Raw genomic sequence first — 17,843 nt, 5'->3', positions numbered from 1 at the left:
TGGCTTTCAAAGGAAATGGGATAGTTGTCTGAAGAAGACTGCAGAGAACGGCAGGGTGGGGTGACAAGTTAAATTGCTATTGCAGAATGCAAACTTGGATATAATGGGCCGAAGAGAGGCCTTCTGTGCTGTTAACCATTCTATGATGCCATTCAACTTGCTTAGAAATACACAGACTGCACAGAAACAAATGATTTTGCCCAACTGCTCATGCCTCCAGGTGAGCCTTCATCCACCCCTCTTCATCTAATCCTGACAGCATAACCTTCTGTTCCTTTCTCCCTTATGCTTATTTAGTTTCCCCTTAAGTGTATTTGTGCTCTTCACTTCGACCACTCATTGTGGGAGAAAGTTTCACATTCTACTGAACCCGTGGTAGAGATTGCAAACCAGATATGCAGTACATAATTTCGCAAATGTAATATGAAACGAAATGAAATAAATTAAGAGGAAATGGGCTGATGTTGTAAAAAGGAAACAGCGCCTGGTGCCAATTATCAAGAGCAGTCTTTGAAAATTCTGATGTAATAAAATGCTTAACTGAAGCCTGGGAACAAGGGTCGGAAAACTCACAAACATTTAATGTTTCATGCTTCTGGAAGTAGTGCTCTGTTCTGGTTATGTCAAACCAAAAGATGATAATTCTACTCAGATACTACAGTTAGCCCTCGTCAGCCACTGCCAATTGGAAACAGAGCATCTGCACTGATTTGGTAATTTAATGTTCTTAAGATGTATTAGACTTTTAATTATAGAAAGTTAAAGCACAACAGCTAGATAATTTAGCAATCTTAGCAACCTCTCAGCTACACTGAAAAAACACCACTTCCAGATTTTATATAGTTACAAGAATTCAAAATTTCTATTATGATCTCGATCTACTATAAACCATTGATCTACTTATTTGAAATATTGTTGGACAAAAATTATTAATACCAAATAAATCTTAGTTATCTAATGGAAAAAATAATTTGCTTTTGCCATTCTTCACCATTTGCAAGCATAAATGGGTAACTGCAAGTACCAAAATATTGTGTTTTCAGCTGCTTTTTGGCTTGCCCAAAACTACAATTCATGTTGTTAAAAGGAAATCCTATTTTATTGACAGTGCTTTAAATTCTGACAATTGCCCTTCAATTACTTTTTGGGCATTCCTCATGAATACTTTATCTTCTCTATGATCAAAGAACAATACAGCACAGGAACAGGCCCTTCGGCCCTCCAAGCCCCTGCCAACCATGGTACCTGCCTAAACTAAAATCATCTGCATTTACGGAGTCCGGATCCTTCCATTCCCACCCTATCCATATATTTGTCTAGATGTCCCTTAAATACCACTATCGTACCTGCTCCCACTACCTCCCCAGGCAGCGCCATCCATATATTTACATCCTCTGTGTAAAACAACTTGCCTCGTACATCTGTTCTAAACTTTTCCACACACACTTTAAACCTATGCCCCCTAGTACTTGACTCTCCTCCCTTAGGAAAGAACATCTGACTATCCACTCTGTTCACTCATAATCTTGTAGATCTCTACCAGGTCGCCTCTCAACCTCGGTCGTTCCAGTGAGAACAGACCAAATTTATCTAATCTTTCCTCACAGCTAATGCCCTCCATAGTAGTAAACCTCTTATGTACCCTCTCCAAAGCATACACAGCCTTCTGGTAGTGTGGCAACCAGAACTGTACACAAGTAAAAAGTTCATGATTAATAGCACAACTGCTGGGTGTAGTCTTTCAATACTGACCACAACTTCATCCATTTTTATATAGGAAGCACACAAGTATTAATAAAATAAGGAACATTCAAGAATACATTTCCTTCTGCTGTTGTTGGGAAATATATTTCTCTAACTGATGCAACCACACAAAATGAGATGCATCCACTTCGAATAAGCATACTGTTAGCAGACTGATATTCAAAATACAAAAGTGAAATATTTAAAATGAAAGACCCTCACATGACAAATTGAGGCACGATGGTTCACATCCATTACTCCCAATATCATAGAATCATAGCATTTACAGTGGAGGTCATTCGGCCCATCGAGTCTGCACCAGCCCTTGGCAAGAGCACCCTGCCCATGCCCATACATCTACCCTATCCTCACACCTCCCTATCCCTATAACCCCACCTAACCTTTTTTGGAAACAAAGGGAAATTTAGCATAGCCAATTCACCTAACCTGCACATCTTTAGACTGTGGGAGGAAACCGGAGCACCGAGGAAACCCAAGGAGACACGGGGAGAACGTGCAGACTCCACGTAGACAATGACCCAAACCGGGAATCGGCCCTGGGACCCTGGAGCTGTGAAGCAACTGTGCTAACCAATGTGCTGCCATGTTACCACTATCATATATTCTGAATAATGGTCGAACCACCCAAAGAAAAACTAAACAGAAGACATATTGACCAGTATGAGCGGGGGGTTTAATACGTAAGCACAATCACAAATCTGAATTCAAGGCTTTTTAAATATTCTGAGCTCAATTTAAAATCACAACAAAATGTAGATCAGATTATATTCAACGACGGAGCACGGTCGGATACTGAAATGTTCTATTTCTGCTCCGAATTATGGTTAAGATCAAGCATCAAATAATAACATGTATTGAAAACAAAGACATTTTCTACTTGCATTCCACATCTACAACAGGAAGCAGCACATCAGCTGAATTTCCTCCTGGAGATCTTGGACACTGTCTTTTGCCAATGGCCTCTTCTTTACAAGAGGAAACATTTTCTCCGTCTCCACTCGGCCAAAACCACTCATAATTTTATCGACCTCAATTAGGTCACCCCTCAGCCTTCAAGAGACAATCAATCAGGTCTCTCAATCCACTGCTGACATATGCAGCCATGCATTGCCGTTATCATCCTTGTCGTTCTTCACAACAACCCCTCCTATGCCTCTACATCCTTTTAATTATATGGCAACCAGAAGTGCATAGAATCATAGAATTTACAGTGCAGGAGAAGGCCATTCGGCTCATCGAGTTTGCACCAGCCCTTGGAAAGAGCACCCTCTTTAAGCACACACCTCCATCCCTATCGCTGTAACCCAGTAACCTCACCTAACCTTTTTTGGACACTAAGGGCAATTTAGCATGGCCAATCCACCTAACCTGCACATCTTTGGACTGTGGGAGGAAACCAGAGCACCCGGAGGAAACCCACGAAGACAGTGGGAGAACATGGAGACTACGCACAGAGTGACCCAAGCCGGGAATCGAATCTGGGATCCTGGAGCTGTGAAGCAACAGTACTAGCCACTGTGCATGTAATCATCTAAGTGTGACTTAAACAAGGTTCACTACAGATTTAAAATAACTTCCAATCTTTTTAATTATTTCCCTTTGATTGGTCTTGCTGACACTCTCAGCAGGTCTGACAGCATCTGTCGCAGAGTCATCCAGAATCCAAACGTTAGCTCCCTTCTCTCTCCATAAATGTGAGTAATATTGCCTCTTCAAGTTTCTTTTAAAATACATGGGTGCATGTTGTGACATAACATTTGTACTCCGAGATTGTTTTGTTCCTCCACCCAACCTAGACTGTCACCTTCAACAAAGTGACCTCCCTATTCTTCCTGACAAAATGTTCTATCTCACATTTACCTGCGTTGAACTGCATTTGCCAGTTATTTGGCCATTCTGCAAGTTTATAAAGTCCTCCTGTAATGTGTTGCAAACTTCCTCAGTATTAACTACCACCCGGCTCCTCCAACACCAATTTTGTGTCATCCACAAACTGAGAAATAATGTTTTGGATACCAACATCCAAACTGTTAAACGCAAATTGTGAACAACAGTGGTCCCAGCACTGATCTTTGCTGAACACCATCCAACCTTCTGCCACTCTGAACAACTATCTTTTCTGCCCATTCGCTGCTTTCAGTCTTGAAGCTAGCCAGCAATCCATTCTGCCAGTCGGTCCTTACTCGTTGCCTATTGTTGGGTACTATATCGATTTTGAAAATCCAGATAAATTATCATTGCATTATAATAATTGCTCAAAAATGTAATAATGTTGGTCATGCAAGATTTTCCTTTTTGAAATCAATGCTGTTCATTATTAAATATTATTTAATTTCTAGATGTACTCCTATTCTCTAATTTAGTAATAATTTCATTATTTTTCTTGCCACTGGTGTTAAACTGACTGGTCTATAATTCTCCAGACAAGTTCAGATTCCTTCTTAAATACAGTAATTACATTAGCTATCTGCCAGTCTTCTGGTACTACAGGTTTTTCCAAAAAATGGTTAAATATGAGTAGTTAAAAGCAAATTACCGTGGATGCTGGAATCTGAAACAAAAACAGAAAATACTGGACACTCTCAGCAGGTCTGACAGCATCTGTGGCAGAGTCATCCAGAATCCAAACGTTAGCTCCCTTCTCTCTTCATAAATGTGAGTAATATTGCCTCTTCTCAAGTTTCTTTATGTATTTTAAAATACATGGATGCAATCCATCCAGAGGATGTATTCAATACATTGCTTTTTTATTGTAAAGATTCTTATCTCATTGAATGATGAGAGATGAGCAATGTAATGTCTACTATTCAGTTTCCCTGTGTTCCTGGTAAAGTGGACTCATTATTTAATATTTCTACCACCTCTACCATTACATGTGGTGTTATCATACCATTCCTTCATGATCCTATTCTCATTTACAGCCTTCTTTACTTTATTGAGATGCTGTAAAGTATTTTACTGTTTTGTTTTATAGTCCTTGATAATGTAATTCCATGGTTTCACTTTGCCTTCCGAATGTAATTTTTTTATTTCACTCATAACTTCTTTATATTTTCTCTTATCATGTACTTCCCTCTACTGTCTAAGCATACATTAAGTGCTCCCGTATGTCTATACTCGTCCATGGAACCCACTAGTGTATAGTTTGTACTTCCCTTATAGCAGAATATATTTTTCCTGCAGTCAGCTGAACAATGCTTTAAATATTGCTGAAAAAGAAAGAGACATACTAGCCAAGCCTTTTCGTCTTGCACTCATTAGATAGCTTGCCAACTTATGAGTTATCCTGATGAGTGCAAGACAAAAAGTTTTGGTTGTATGTCTTTTTTCCAGAAATACTCGTTTCTCTGTTCTACCTAATATTTTAAATGTTTTCCATTGTTATTCTGTACAGGTATTGTTGTTTGCCAATGTGGCTGCCTGTTTTATTTCCCCACCACCTATTCTCAGCCCCTGAAAACCAACTTTTCTTCAATCTGTTAATTCATCATACTTACGTCCTTCTCTATCGTTAACATAGAACATTACAGCGCAAGACAGGCCATTCGGACCTCGATGTTGCGCCGACCTGTGAAACCCCTCTAAAGCCCATCTACACTATTCCCTTATCGTCCATATGTCTCTCCAATGACCATTTGAATGCCCTTAGTGTTGGCGAGTCCACTACTGTTGCAGGCAGGGCATTCCACGCCCTTACTACTAGAACATAGAACATAGAACAGTACAGCACAGAACAGGCCCTTCAGCCCTCGATGTTGTGCCGAGCAATGATCACCCTACTCAAACCCACGTAACCCGTATACCCGTAACCCAACAATCCCCCCATTAACCTTACACTATGGGCAATTTAGCATGGCCAATCCACCTAACCCGCACATTTTTGGACTGTGGGAGGAAACCGGAGCACCCGGAGGAAACCCACGCACACACGGGGAGGACGTGCAGACTCCACACAGACAGTGACCCAGCCGGGAATCGAACCTGGGACCCTGGAGCTGTGAAGCATTGATGCTAACCACCATGCTACCGTGAGGCCCCTACTCTGAGTAAAGAACCTACCTCTGACATTTGTCATATATCTATCTCCTCTCAATTTAAAGCTATGTCCCCTCTTTATCTCAAAGCTCATCTTATATTGGTCACTACTGCTTAAATGTTCCCAGCCTTTATTTTTCTCATCTGCTCTCATTCATTCCGACACTGAGATTGAATAGCAAATGTTCCCTTCTTTGTTTCTTTACATTTTGGGTTAAAAATAATTTCTGGACACTTTGTTGGAACTCCATTTCCTTATCCCCTTACCTACCTCCTCTCTAATTAATATCAGAGTTGATGAAATCCCCCATGATTATTGTTCTATGCTTCTTTTACTCCACTCACTCATTTTTATGCATATTTCTTTCGCCACCTCTTCGGTAGTCTATAAACCACATCAATTAGTGTGATTGATCCTTTATTACCTTTCATCTTTATCCAGATGGATTCTATCGTTGAGCATGACTGAACACAAATGAAAAAGAGTCCCATGTCGAGCACATTTAGCCGGGTTTTTCCTGGCAATGGCAGTGGCAAGAACAGCCCCGCTAATAAATTGGACTCTGCTTCATTTCTGGGCCTCGGCGAGGAACGCCCAGGTGGCAGCCTGCCCAGCACCTGACCACCAAGGGCCCCGATGAACCAATGCTTATTTCAATAGTTCTCTCCCAACGTGACACATTTCAGGTTTTGATTCAGCCGGCCAAGCAAAAATCCAGCCTTTGCTGTCACTTAATTCTGTTGCATTTTATTTTGAGGAGGGAGGAAAGCCCATTCCAGGACAGTCACGTATCATGGAGTCACCACCATGAAACACATGGTCAATGCTGCATACATGCACAACACACAAGGCAGGTTTAAATGTGCTCAAATGCCCTGAGAATATAGTACATACTGTTCTGGAGCAGAAGCAGACTCCACGGGGACATATTACATTTCACTCTGAACTGAACTCCTGAAAGCCTGTGGACAGACAAATCTATTTTGAAATGTGTCATTTCATGTGAATCATAGTACTATTATGTTGCTGTGAAAACAGAAACTCTTCAGAAAGGACAAGAGTTATACAAACTTAGAATCCCTACAGTGCAGAAGGAGGCCATTCGGCCAATCGAGTCTACAACGGCCCTACTTCACCCCACAGCTGCACCCTGTCCCAGTAACCCCACCTAACCTTTTTGACGTTATGGGGCAATTTATGATGGCCAATCCACCAACCTGCACATCTTAGGACTTTTTTAGAATTAGAACAGTACAGCACAGAACAGGCCCTTCGGCCCTCGATGTTATGCCGAGCAATGATCACCCTACTCTAGCCCACCAGTAACCCAACAACCCCCATTAACCTTATTTTTTTTTAGGACACTAAGGGCAATTTAGCCTGGCCAATCCACCTAACCCGCACATCTTTGGACTGTGAGAGGAAACCGGAGTACCCGGAGGAAACCCGCGTATACACGGGGAGAAAGTGCAAACTCCACACAGTCACCCGAGGGTGGAATTGAACCCAGAACCCTGGAGCTGTGAGGCAGTAGTGCAAGCCACTGTGCCACCATGCCTCCCTGTAGTGGTTGCATAATTGTAACTTAATTAAAAGCCTACATAATATAACTTGTAATATCTCTACAAAACAGCTTCAGTTTACCACTACATTAAAACTGTAGCACAAGTCTCTAGAATCAGAGGCCCAGCTGAAACCAGAGAGCAGTGATGAGAGATTACTCCTCTTCTTATCACCAGTTGCGTTCAACAGCTTGGAACATGGCCATACTTCTTAAGAACATATCTGAAGTTCATTTAAGTGATTAACTGGTGAAGCCATGGGAGAGAACCTCTGCAGATGCACTGTTGCAAAGAATTCTCTCCTGCATTGCAGACAGACTACAACAGACTGCCTGGTTGAAAACAATATTCATCCCACTAGTTTTACATTCAGCTGTGGTATAAATGTGCTATTACTAGTTCTATACTACACTGACTTTACATGATCAATCGTAGTGAAGTACAAGTGAGTATAACCATTTGTGAAGCTAGGTAATAAATTATTTCCACTCCTTAAGCAGTCCTTTGGGATCAAAGAGGACCTGCTTCCACTCCAGTTCCCTGGATTTTGAGATGGCTCTCAAGTCCAATGCATGATCTGCAGACTCTGCCACATGCATTCAAAGGGTGATGCAGATTAGGTGTTTGGAGGTTTGTGTGCTCTCTGCATGATGTTCAATGCCTTCTCGAATAAACCTTTTCCATTTTGTTGGTTCACAAGCCAGGTTCTCCACTCAGTCAGTGAGGATGTTTCTGATCTCTTCAAGGAAACATTTAAGCTGTCTTCCAGCAGGGGAATCCCCTGCTGCGATCGAAGTCCAAGTAGAATTTCCTACTGCACCTTCGCATATCAATACACAAAACTACTCCACAGTGAACTGTGGGGTCAAAATAGAGGATATTTGATAGAGATGTTCAAAATCATGAGGGGGTCGGAGAAAGCAGTTAAGGAGGCAGGCAGTTCCAACTCATAAAAGGATCGAGAACGAGGAGGCATATTCAAAGTGATTTGTAAAAGAAGAAAATACATTGTGAGAAAAAAAAGTTTTCACACAGCAGGTAGTTTGGGTCTGAAATGCACTGCCTGGAAATGTGGTGGAGGTAGGTTTATTGGAGGCATTCAAGAGGGCATCATATAAATATTTGAACAGAAACAATGTGTAGGATTATGGGGAAAAGGCAGGAGAATGGCACTAAGTCATAATGCTCATTCAATGAGCCGATGCAGACATGAAGGCCAAATGGCCTCCCCTTTTACACTGCAATAATCTGTACATCTGTATTCTCATTCACAATTATTTTTTTCACCAATTCAGCTGGCAGAATTGTTTCAACTACTTAATACTGAGAACGACTAGTCAAGAAAAAAAAAATCAGGGTACAGAAGTTGTATGGTAGTATGAAATATTGTTAATAAATCATAAATTTAGTCAATCAATATGGACACAAAGACAGTGTCAAAAATATAACTTGGCATTTCAGTCCAGATTTTCTGGAATTCCTTCCATTTACAATGGTTGAAGTTATTTTGATCTACAATTTAGAGAGGCAGAGTCAGAGCAACTGTCTCCTCTTGTGTCCTTAGTGAAACTCGTGACATTGCAGCATTCATTTAATTGGAGGAGCAAAGAAAGTATATGCACCCATTCATTTATAGATAACCACAGAGTTGTCAGATGATAGCTAAATATTGATCGCAACATTTGTTGCACTATGTTTAATTCAGACAATGGTAACCACAAGAAACAGATTCTCAAATTTATCATTAGCCATTATTCTCATTATGCTTGCCTCCTAATCAATTCTTGTGCAAAAAAGGAATGCTGCGATCAGTTTCTTTTTATTTAGCAAGAATGGTGAGTGAATGAAGACGAATCACTAGAGAATTGACACAATACTCTGTGGAACATAATGGGAACATGGAATGGAATCACACTGAACAGAGGGGGGGGCCATTTGGCCCTCTTTGAAAATTCCCAATTCGACACACTCCCCTTCTTTTAGCTCTAAATAAGCATTTGTTCAACAATTCTGGACATCCATCGGTTGCACAAAAGCCTATATTTCAAGTCCGGAACCAAAATATTTCATTTAAAACATTAAAATAGAAAATGGAATAATTTTCACAAAAGCTTATACTTGCACATCTACACGAATTGTAATACTGAGTTTACCTATTAAACACTGTATCCAGCCCCAATATGAATTATCTAGCTATCACATCTAAATTTTGGGTGACTTACAACTATACTTTCTGTAGAAGGTTGATTTTCATTTCAGTTGTCTGGAATTTTTAATATTGAGCCTAAAAATTTTAGCCTAGCCCAAATTAATTCCAAATTAACTGCCAAGTTCAAAAATTGGCAGCCGAGATACAAACATGGGAACAGGAATTGACCATTCCACCCCTCAAGCCTGTCCCTCTTTCATGAGATGCGTTGATTTGCAGCATCGCTTAAATAACTGCCTTTGCCCATATCTCTTTATAGGTTAAAAGGTTAACAAAGATCTATCAAGCTCAGTTTTATAATTAAGCTGGCATAGATATCCACTTCAGGAATGAGTTCTAAACATCCACTACCCTTTGGGAGAAGTGTTTGGCTTTAATTTTAAGATCATGACCCCTAATCTTAGACTTACCAACCAGCGATGAGTTTATCTCCCACGAATCTTATTTGTTCCCTTTGATATCTTTTTGGCTGCATAGTTATGAAAAATTCGAAATCGGTTACAACTGAAACACACTAGTGGTGTTTGAGGGAAAAAATGGTGATTAAGTCCTGCTTAGATTTCTGAACCACTGAGACCGTTTCTGGGGAAGGTGGGACCTGTACAAGCTGGGCAGTCTACATCTAAACCAGAGCGGGACTAACATCCTTGCCGGCGCTGCCGAGGGAAAGTGAGTTCAGGAAACTGCAGGTTCGAAACTTTGCGCGAAAGGTCAGGAGGGGATTCCCTAGGTTGCCGGGATACACCCTGTTGGAGCGACTACTGCTTCCGGATGTGGAAGGGGAGGGAAGAATTGGGAATATATACACAAGTGACTGGGGGAGCAGCGAGCAGCTTTGGCGAGCGGGTGCTGAAGATCAAGGAGAAATGATAAACGGAGTTGGGAGGGAAGAACAATTGAGGAGTATAGAGTGAGGCACTGCATAGGCTAAACGGGACCGCCTCTTGTGCAAGATGAGCCTGACAGTTTAAGGTGTGGGTGGGGGGCCAGTAAATCACACGCACATGTTTTGGGGTTGCGGAAAATTGGGAAGATTCTGGGTGAGAGTGTTCATGGTCTTAGCCAGGATAGTGGAGGAGGTGGACCCTGACCATTTTGTGGTGATATTTGGAGTTTCAGAGAAGCCGGAGTTCATGGAGAGGAGGAAGGCCGATGTCATGGCCTTCGCATCTCTGATTGCACAGCAGCGAACTTTACTGGAATAGCGGTTGGCATCGCCATCGGGGGTAGCGGCTTGGTTGGGTGACCTGTATGACTTCCTGCAGTTGAGAAGATAAAGTATGAGTTATGGGGCTTTGCAGGGGGGTTTGAGAAAAGGTGGGGGATGTTTGTGACCATGTTTGAAGAGTTGCTCATCGCAGAAGGGATGGGGGAGAGTGAAAAAGGAAAAAAAATTGTAGACTAGATAGTCATTGCTGGGAAGTATGTTTTCCGGGGTGTTTATTTGCTGCAACCTGTTTTGATAAATGTTTGTCATGAAATAAATTTTGGAAAAACATCCTTTTTTTTTAAATAAATTTAGAGTACCCAATTATTTTTTCCAATTAAGGGGCAATTTAGCATAGCCAATCCACCTATCCTGCACATCTTTGGGTTGTGGGGGTGAAACCCACGCAGACACGGGGAGAATGTGCAAACTCCTCACGGACAGTGACCCAGGGCCGGGATTCAAACCCGGGTCCTCACCGCCGTAGGCAGCAATGCTAACCACTGTGCCACCATGCCGCCCGGAAAAACATCCTTGCCGGCGGGTTTGCTAGTACTGTTGGGAGGAGTTTAAACTAATTCAGCAGGGGGAGGGGACATGAAGTGTGAGCAGAATAGGGACACAGCACAGTACAGAAAAGCAATCACGTCAGAGAGAATACAGTAATAGTAAGTTTCATGGAAGCAAGACAAGGCTGGATGGCCTTTACTTTATTGCCAGGAGTATTACAGGTAAAACAGATGAGTTAAGGGCAAAGATTGAAATGTGGAATTATGATATAGTAGCCATCACGGAGACGTGGTTGAGGGAGGGGCAGGATTGGCAGCTCAACATCCCAGGATACAGAATCTTCAGGCGAGACAGAGGAGGGGGTAAAAGAGGAGGAGGCATTGCATTATTAGTTAAGGAGTCAGTTACTGCAGCAAGGGGAGATGATATCTTGGAGGAAGAATCAAATTAAGCTTTGTGAGTAGAGCATAGGAATAAAAGCGGGACATCCACATTGCTAGTTGTTTATTATAGACCCCAGATAGTCAGTGGGAAATTGAGGAGCAAATATGTGCGCAATTCACAGAGGTGTGTAAAATACTAGGGTAACTAAATTAGGTGACTTCAACTTTTCCAACATTAATTGGGATAGTGATAGTATTAAGTGTTTAGATGGAGTAGAATTCTTAAAATGTATACGCGAGAACTTTTAGCTCAATATGGAGAGTCCAACAAGGCTCAGTGTGAGACCTAATTCTAGGGAATTAATCAGTACAGGTGGTTGATGTGTTGGTGGAGGAGCATTTTAGTGATAGTGATCACAACATGGTACAATTTAAGTTTGTTATGGACAAAGAAAAAGACAAGTTGCAAAAAAGGTTTTGGATTGAGGGAGAGCGGATTTTAGTAAAATAAGGCAAGAAAGAGTTACTTGTGGGAAATTGACAGAAGAGCAGTGGGGGGTGTGGGGCGTTCAAAAGGAAATGGGGAGAGTACAGGCCCAACCTGTTCCCTCGAGGGTAATAGGAAGGACTAACAAGCCCAGAGAACCATAAATGACCAGAGATATTCGGGATCCAACGGGAAGGAAAAGAGAGGCTTTTAGCAAGCACAAAGGGAGCAAATCAGCAGAGGCATTCGTGGAGTACACCAAGTGCAGGATGGTGCTTAAGAAAGCAATTAGGAGAGCAAAGAGGTGATGAGAGAAAGCTCTGGCTGGTAAAAGTATGGAAAATCCCGAGATGTTCTATAAGTATATCAATGGGAAGATGATAACCAGGGAAAGAGTAGGGCCCATTAAGGACCAAGGGTGATCTGTGGGTGGAAGCAGAGGACATTGATTGGGTGTTGAATGAATACTTCACATCTGTCTTCACCCAAGAGAATGAGGAAGTAGATATGGAACTCAGCGAGAGAGACTGTGGGGTTCTTGAGCAAATTAACATCAGGAGTGACAAAGTACTGGAGGTGTCGGCAGGCTTAAAACTGGACAAATATTCGGGTCTGGATGAATTGTGTCCCGGGATGCTGTGGGAGACGAGGGAGGAGATTGCAGAGAATCTGACCCAAATTTTTTATTCCTCTTTGGCCATTGGGAAGGTGCCAGAGGACTGGAAACAGCTAATGTGGTCCCGCTATTTAAGAAAGGTTGTAGAGATAAGCCAGGGAACTATAGACCAGTGAGTCTCTCTTCTGTGGTAGGGAAACGATTGAAGAAAATTCTGAAGGAGAGAATCTATCTCCACTTGGAAAGGCAAGGTTTGATCACGAATAGTCATCATGGCTTTGTCAGAAGGAGGTCATGCCTAACAAATTTGAATTAATTTTTGAGCATGTGATCAGGTGTGCAGATGAGGAGAGTGCAGTTGATGCAGTTTACATTGATTTCTGCAAAGCCTTTGACAAAGTCCCACATGGATGACTTATAAAGAAGGTAAATGCACATGGGATACAGGGTAACTTGATAAGGTGGATTCATAATTGGCTTAGAAGTAGGAGACAGAGGGTGATGGCAGCAGCTGCTTCAGTGACTGGAAGCCAGCGTCCACAGGGATCTGTGATTTGTCATTTATATAAACAACATAGATGACTATATGGGGGTAGGATATGTAAGTTTGCAGATGGCACAAAGATTGGCTGGGTGGTTAACAGTGAGGTTGAGTGCCTTGGGTTACAGGAAGCTAGAGATGGGATGGTCAAATGGGCAGAAAAGTGGCAGATGGAATTTAACCCTGAAAAGTGTGAGGTGATACACTTTGAAAGGAGTAATTTGACGAGGAAGTATTAAATGAATGGCGTGGCACTGGGAAGTTCCGAGGAACAAAGGGACCTTGGTGTGTTTGTCCATAGATCTCTGAAGGCAGAAGGGCAGGTTAATAGGGTGGTGAAAAAAGCATATGGGACACTCGCCTTCATCAATTAAGGCATGGATTACAAAAGCAGGGTCATGTTGGAGGTGTGTAGAACTTTTGTGAGGCCACAGCTGGAGTGCTGTGTGCAATTTTGGCCACCACATTGTAGGATGTGATTGCACTGGAGGGGGTGCAGAGGCAACTCACCAGTATGTTGCCTGGACGGAACATTTAAGTTATGAAGAAAAGTTGGATAAGCTTTTCGCTGGAGAAGAGAAGATGGAGGGGTGACCTGATCGAGGAGAACAAAAGTACGAGGGGCATGGACAGGGTGGATAGGGAGCAGCTGTTCCCCTTAGTTGAAGGGTCAGTCATGAGAGGACACAAGTTCAAGGTGAGGGGCAAGAGGTGTAAGGGGGATGTGAGGGAAAACTTTACTTTTTACCCAAAGGGTGGTGACGGCCTCGAATGCACTGCCTGGGAGGGTGGTAGAGACGGGTTGCCTCACATCTTTTTAGAAGTACTTGGATGAGTAATTGGCAGGTCAAAACATTCAAGGCTATGGGCCAAGTGCTGGCAAATGGAATTAGGTAGGGAGGTCAGGTGTTTTTCATGTGTCAGTGCAGACTCAATGGGCCAAAGGGCCTCTTCTGTATGGTATTATTCTGTGATTCAACAAGCTAGCTAAAATTTAGGATGCAACAATCTTTAAAATCCATTATATGATGAGCCCATTGGTGAGTACAGTAACCACTTTGTGCCTTCAAGCACACTAACATCGAGTCACATCATGTACTCAAGAAAGAACTGTTTCTGTTAGGCTTGCTCATTTCCTTGAAAAGGTCAACTGTATAAAATAAATGAACAAAAGGATAACTTACAAGGTTTAATCACATTGTTCACAAGCAACTGTGCAACCCCATAAAAAGTAATAGTAAGAGTGGTAAAACTACTATATTGTTTTTACTGGACCAACAATACACGAATGTTCAGAAAGATGCCAGACTGAAGTCAAATAACTCAGTTAAAGGTCACAATATTTGCAATGGAATGCACAACTCAATGGGTGGCTGTAGCTGCCAAATGTAGGTTTGTCCTTACAACTATTAAAACATTGATAATAGACCAATGACAGCATTTCACCTCTTTTTGCTCCAATGCACTACCTGGAGGAGATTTAAGAAAGGATTTCAATAGTTAAACCAGTTCATTAGGCAAGGATTTGAAAGAAGGAAAACTTCAAAGCAGTGTTAGATATGTGAAATGTGCATGTTTACATTTGGCATCCACATGTTTATGTTTGACATCAGTAAATTGTCAATGTAAGATACGGATTCCTAGAAGAATGAACGTAGGCCCAAGCAACACGTCTGAAAGTTCACTTGAAATAAACCAAAACTACTCTATACAATGCAAGGCACCCACTTTGGAACACTAATAAAACAAATTATTGTATTGTATTGTTACATGTTTTTAATAACACATGCAATACAAATGGGAAGTTTTAAAAATGTGCCTAATTGTTTGTTTCAATATCTCACAAAAAAATGATAGATACATACTTTAAAATCATCAGCAATCGGTTACCTAATTTGATGATATTAATTACAGGAGACAAATGCAAATCATCCTTTCAATACCAGTCATTAATATCAGCACTCTTTGGTGATGTAACAGCTCATTCTAGTGTTAGAATCACTTCCCCTTAAATAGACATCAGCATGTTAAACTGTCACATCCAGGTACTTTCTAGCTAAAAAAGTTCTTACAAGATACATATTTAGGGTTTTTTTCATGGTGATTTAACTATTTTATTTACCCTTTCAAGGGATGTAGCATTTGTTGCCCATCCCCGATTGCCCTAGTGTGATATTTCATAGGGCAGTTAAGAATCAACCACGTTTCTGTGGGTCTGGAGTCACATAAGTCAGAGCAGGTAATGACAGATTTCCTTCCATAAAAGGGCACATTGAACCAGATGTTTTTTTTATGATAATTGATTATAGCTTCATTATCATGAATGAGATTAGCTTTATATTCCATATTTATTAAGTGAATTCAAGTTCCAGCTGCCATGACAGGATTTGAACCCATGACCCCAAAGTAGGGGCAGGGCAGCACTGTAGCACAAGTGGAAAACACGGTGCTTCACAGCGCCAGGGTTCGATTCCCACTGGGTCCCTCTCTGTGCGGAGTCTGCACGTTCTCCCCGTGTCTGCGTTGGTTTCCTCCGGGTGCTCCAGTTTCATCCCACAGTCCAAAGACATGCAGGTTAAGTGGATTGGCCATGATAAATTGCCCTTAGTGACCAAAAAAGGATAGGAGGGGTTATTGGGTTACTGGGATAGGGTGGAAGTGAAGGCTTAAGTGGGATCGGTGCAGACTCAATGGGCTGAATGGCCTCTTTCTGCACTGTATGTTCTATGTATTCTGGATTACTAGTCCAGTGACAAATTTCCCCATCTAAACTGCTTATGCAGACTCCAATCCAAAAATAAATTCATGAGCTGAACCAGTGCATTAGGTATGGACATAAAATAAAGAAGCAAAACTTCAGTGTTAGATTTGAAATCAACATATTTACATTTCGCACCCACATGCTTATGTTTGGCATGAGTAAACTCCTAGACAAGAATTGAAAAAAAGGTGCCAACTTCTTATTCGCTCTTTCTGTTCTGATTTAGTCTTACCATCTGGAGAAACTGCCCTGGCATCAAATGTCCCCAACCCATGTATCAATGTGGTTTGAATCAAATTATTACAATCTGGGGAACGGGTTGTGTGGCCGTTGTTCAGTGGATGTGCCGTGTGCTAAAATGTCAAAGTGCTTTTTTTTCTGGGAATAAATTTGAAGTGGGTGGTTCCTGCTCCGTAGGGAATAACAAAGTGATAGGAAATCAGAAATATGTTGGGTGCTTTTCGGATTATTTTTAAATACACAAATCATGGAAACTGACCGCCAAGCAAGAAATGTTCGCCCTCAGGATCTCACACAACGGTTGTACAACTTGGAGAGAATAGGCGAGTGATTCATTCAGCAACATGTGCGTGCGCCGAAAGAAAATACGATCAAGTTGCTGATCAATGCAATCCTGCACTTGACAGCAGACTATACATTTTTGAAATGAAGGTTTCTTCAAAGTGTTTGGAAGTGTAACAGAGATCACTGGTGTGCATTTGGCACTTGTGACAAGCAACCAGAAGGGGCCTGCGATTGCACGATAATCTGACTTTACATGGAGCAAGCTGTTGGTTGACTGTTTCGGGAAGAAGAGGGGGAAGGGGGGGAGAGCACAAGGAGCTGAAGCCTGGGTGTGAATGGTCGCAGGGCACTCACCAGCTTGGTTTTGTTTCTTGGGTCATCTTCGGGGGGTTTCTTCTTCGAGGAGGACCTGTCCCGGCTGCGGGGCGGCGACTCGCTTCCTGTCTGCGGCTGCTGCCCGTCCATGTTGAACAGTTCACAGAGAGTGTGAGGATCCGGGCGGGTGCAACACACTGTCTCCCCCGGGGGAGGGTGTGTATTTATCTACAAGTGTCGGTGCTGGGCGGCCCGGCCCAACATTTCCATCGCTTCTTCAAGCCTCGATTATGATTATTTTATTTTAAAATCCACCTTCCTGCACCCACATTAAAAAAACACACGCGACGGTTTTTTTTTCCCCACACTCTCTCTCTCTGGCTTGCCGGTGAGCTCAAGTTCAGCGCCCTCTGGCCATAACCCAAGCAGCAAACGCCTCCACCACCTCCTGTCAAAGCCAAAACCGTTTGCCGCCAACGGCGCAGGCGCAACCTCTATGCCACGCCCCTCTCCTGCTCCGCCGCGTTACCCCGCCCCCTCGTCGCCGTTCCTCCTACTCCCCCCCGACCCCGCCACGCCCCCACGAGCCGCGGGCGAGTGGTTACGTCACTGGGTTCCTTTGAGGTGACGTAAGGGGTGGGCGGACTGATTGCCACATGTGGATCCAGGCAGACTGGGTCAGGGATGACAGCTGTTCTCTGAGAAGCCGCCTCCTGCACGCAAACACAAGCCTTTTGGTTGAGATCAAGCGTAGCACTTCTTGGCCTTTTGGCTAAAATGAGCTTGGGATCAGGTGTAATGTCTGGATCTGGTATGTCTCTCTTGTGGAGACCATGAATTGGATTCAATTTGAATTGTTTTTTGGAGCAGCCAAGGAGCTGGATTCGGGGGTTGCCCCTGTCCACACTCTGAGCTCTGGCTTTGTAA

General features: G+C 42.5%; 1 protein-coding gene across 4 annotated transcripts in view; it reads right to left on the bottom strand.

The window, feature by feature from the left end:
* diaph2 (diaphanous-related formin 2) overlaps window positions 1-17,396 on the bottom strand; it is an 878,670-nt gene extending 861,274 nt beyond the window's left edge. For 3 of the 4 annotated variants that reach the window (XM_038775000.1, XM_038775001.1, XM_038775002.1), the window contains exon 1: window positions 16,956-17,396. In XM_038775000.1, coding sequence (XP_038630928.1) covers window positions 16,956-17,066 — 111 coding nt within the window. In that variant the 5' untranslated portion in view covers window positions 17,067-17,396. The remainder of the gene's footprint in view (window positions 1-16,955) is intronic. The other variant, XM_038775003.1, reaches the window with a different exon arrangement.
* Between the last annotated feature and the right edge of the window lie 447 nt (window positions 17,397-17,843).

The sequence above is a fragment of the Scyliorhinus canicula genome, chromosome 17 (genome assembly GCF_902713615.1).
Source record: "Scyliorhinus canicula chromosome 17, sScyCan1.1, whole genome shotgun sequence".
Taxonomy (NCBI): domain Eukaryota; kingdom Metazoa; phylum Chordata; class Chondrichthyes; order Carcharhiniformes; family Scyliorhinidae; genus Scyliorhinus; species Scyliorhinus canicula.
Note: the sequence above shows the minus strand (reverse complement) of the source record. Positions and strands in the feature narration are given on the sequence as shown.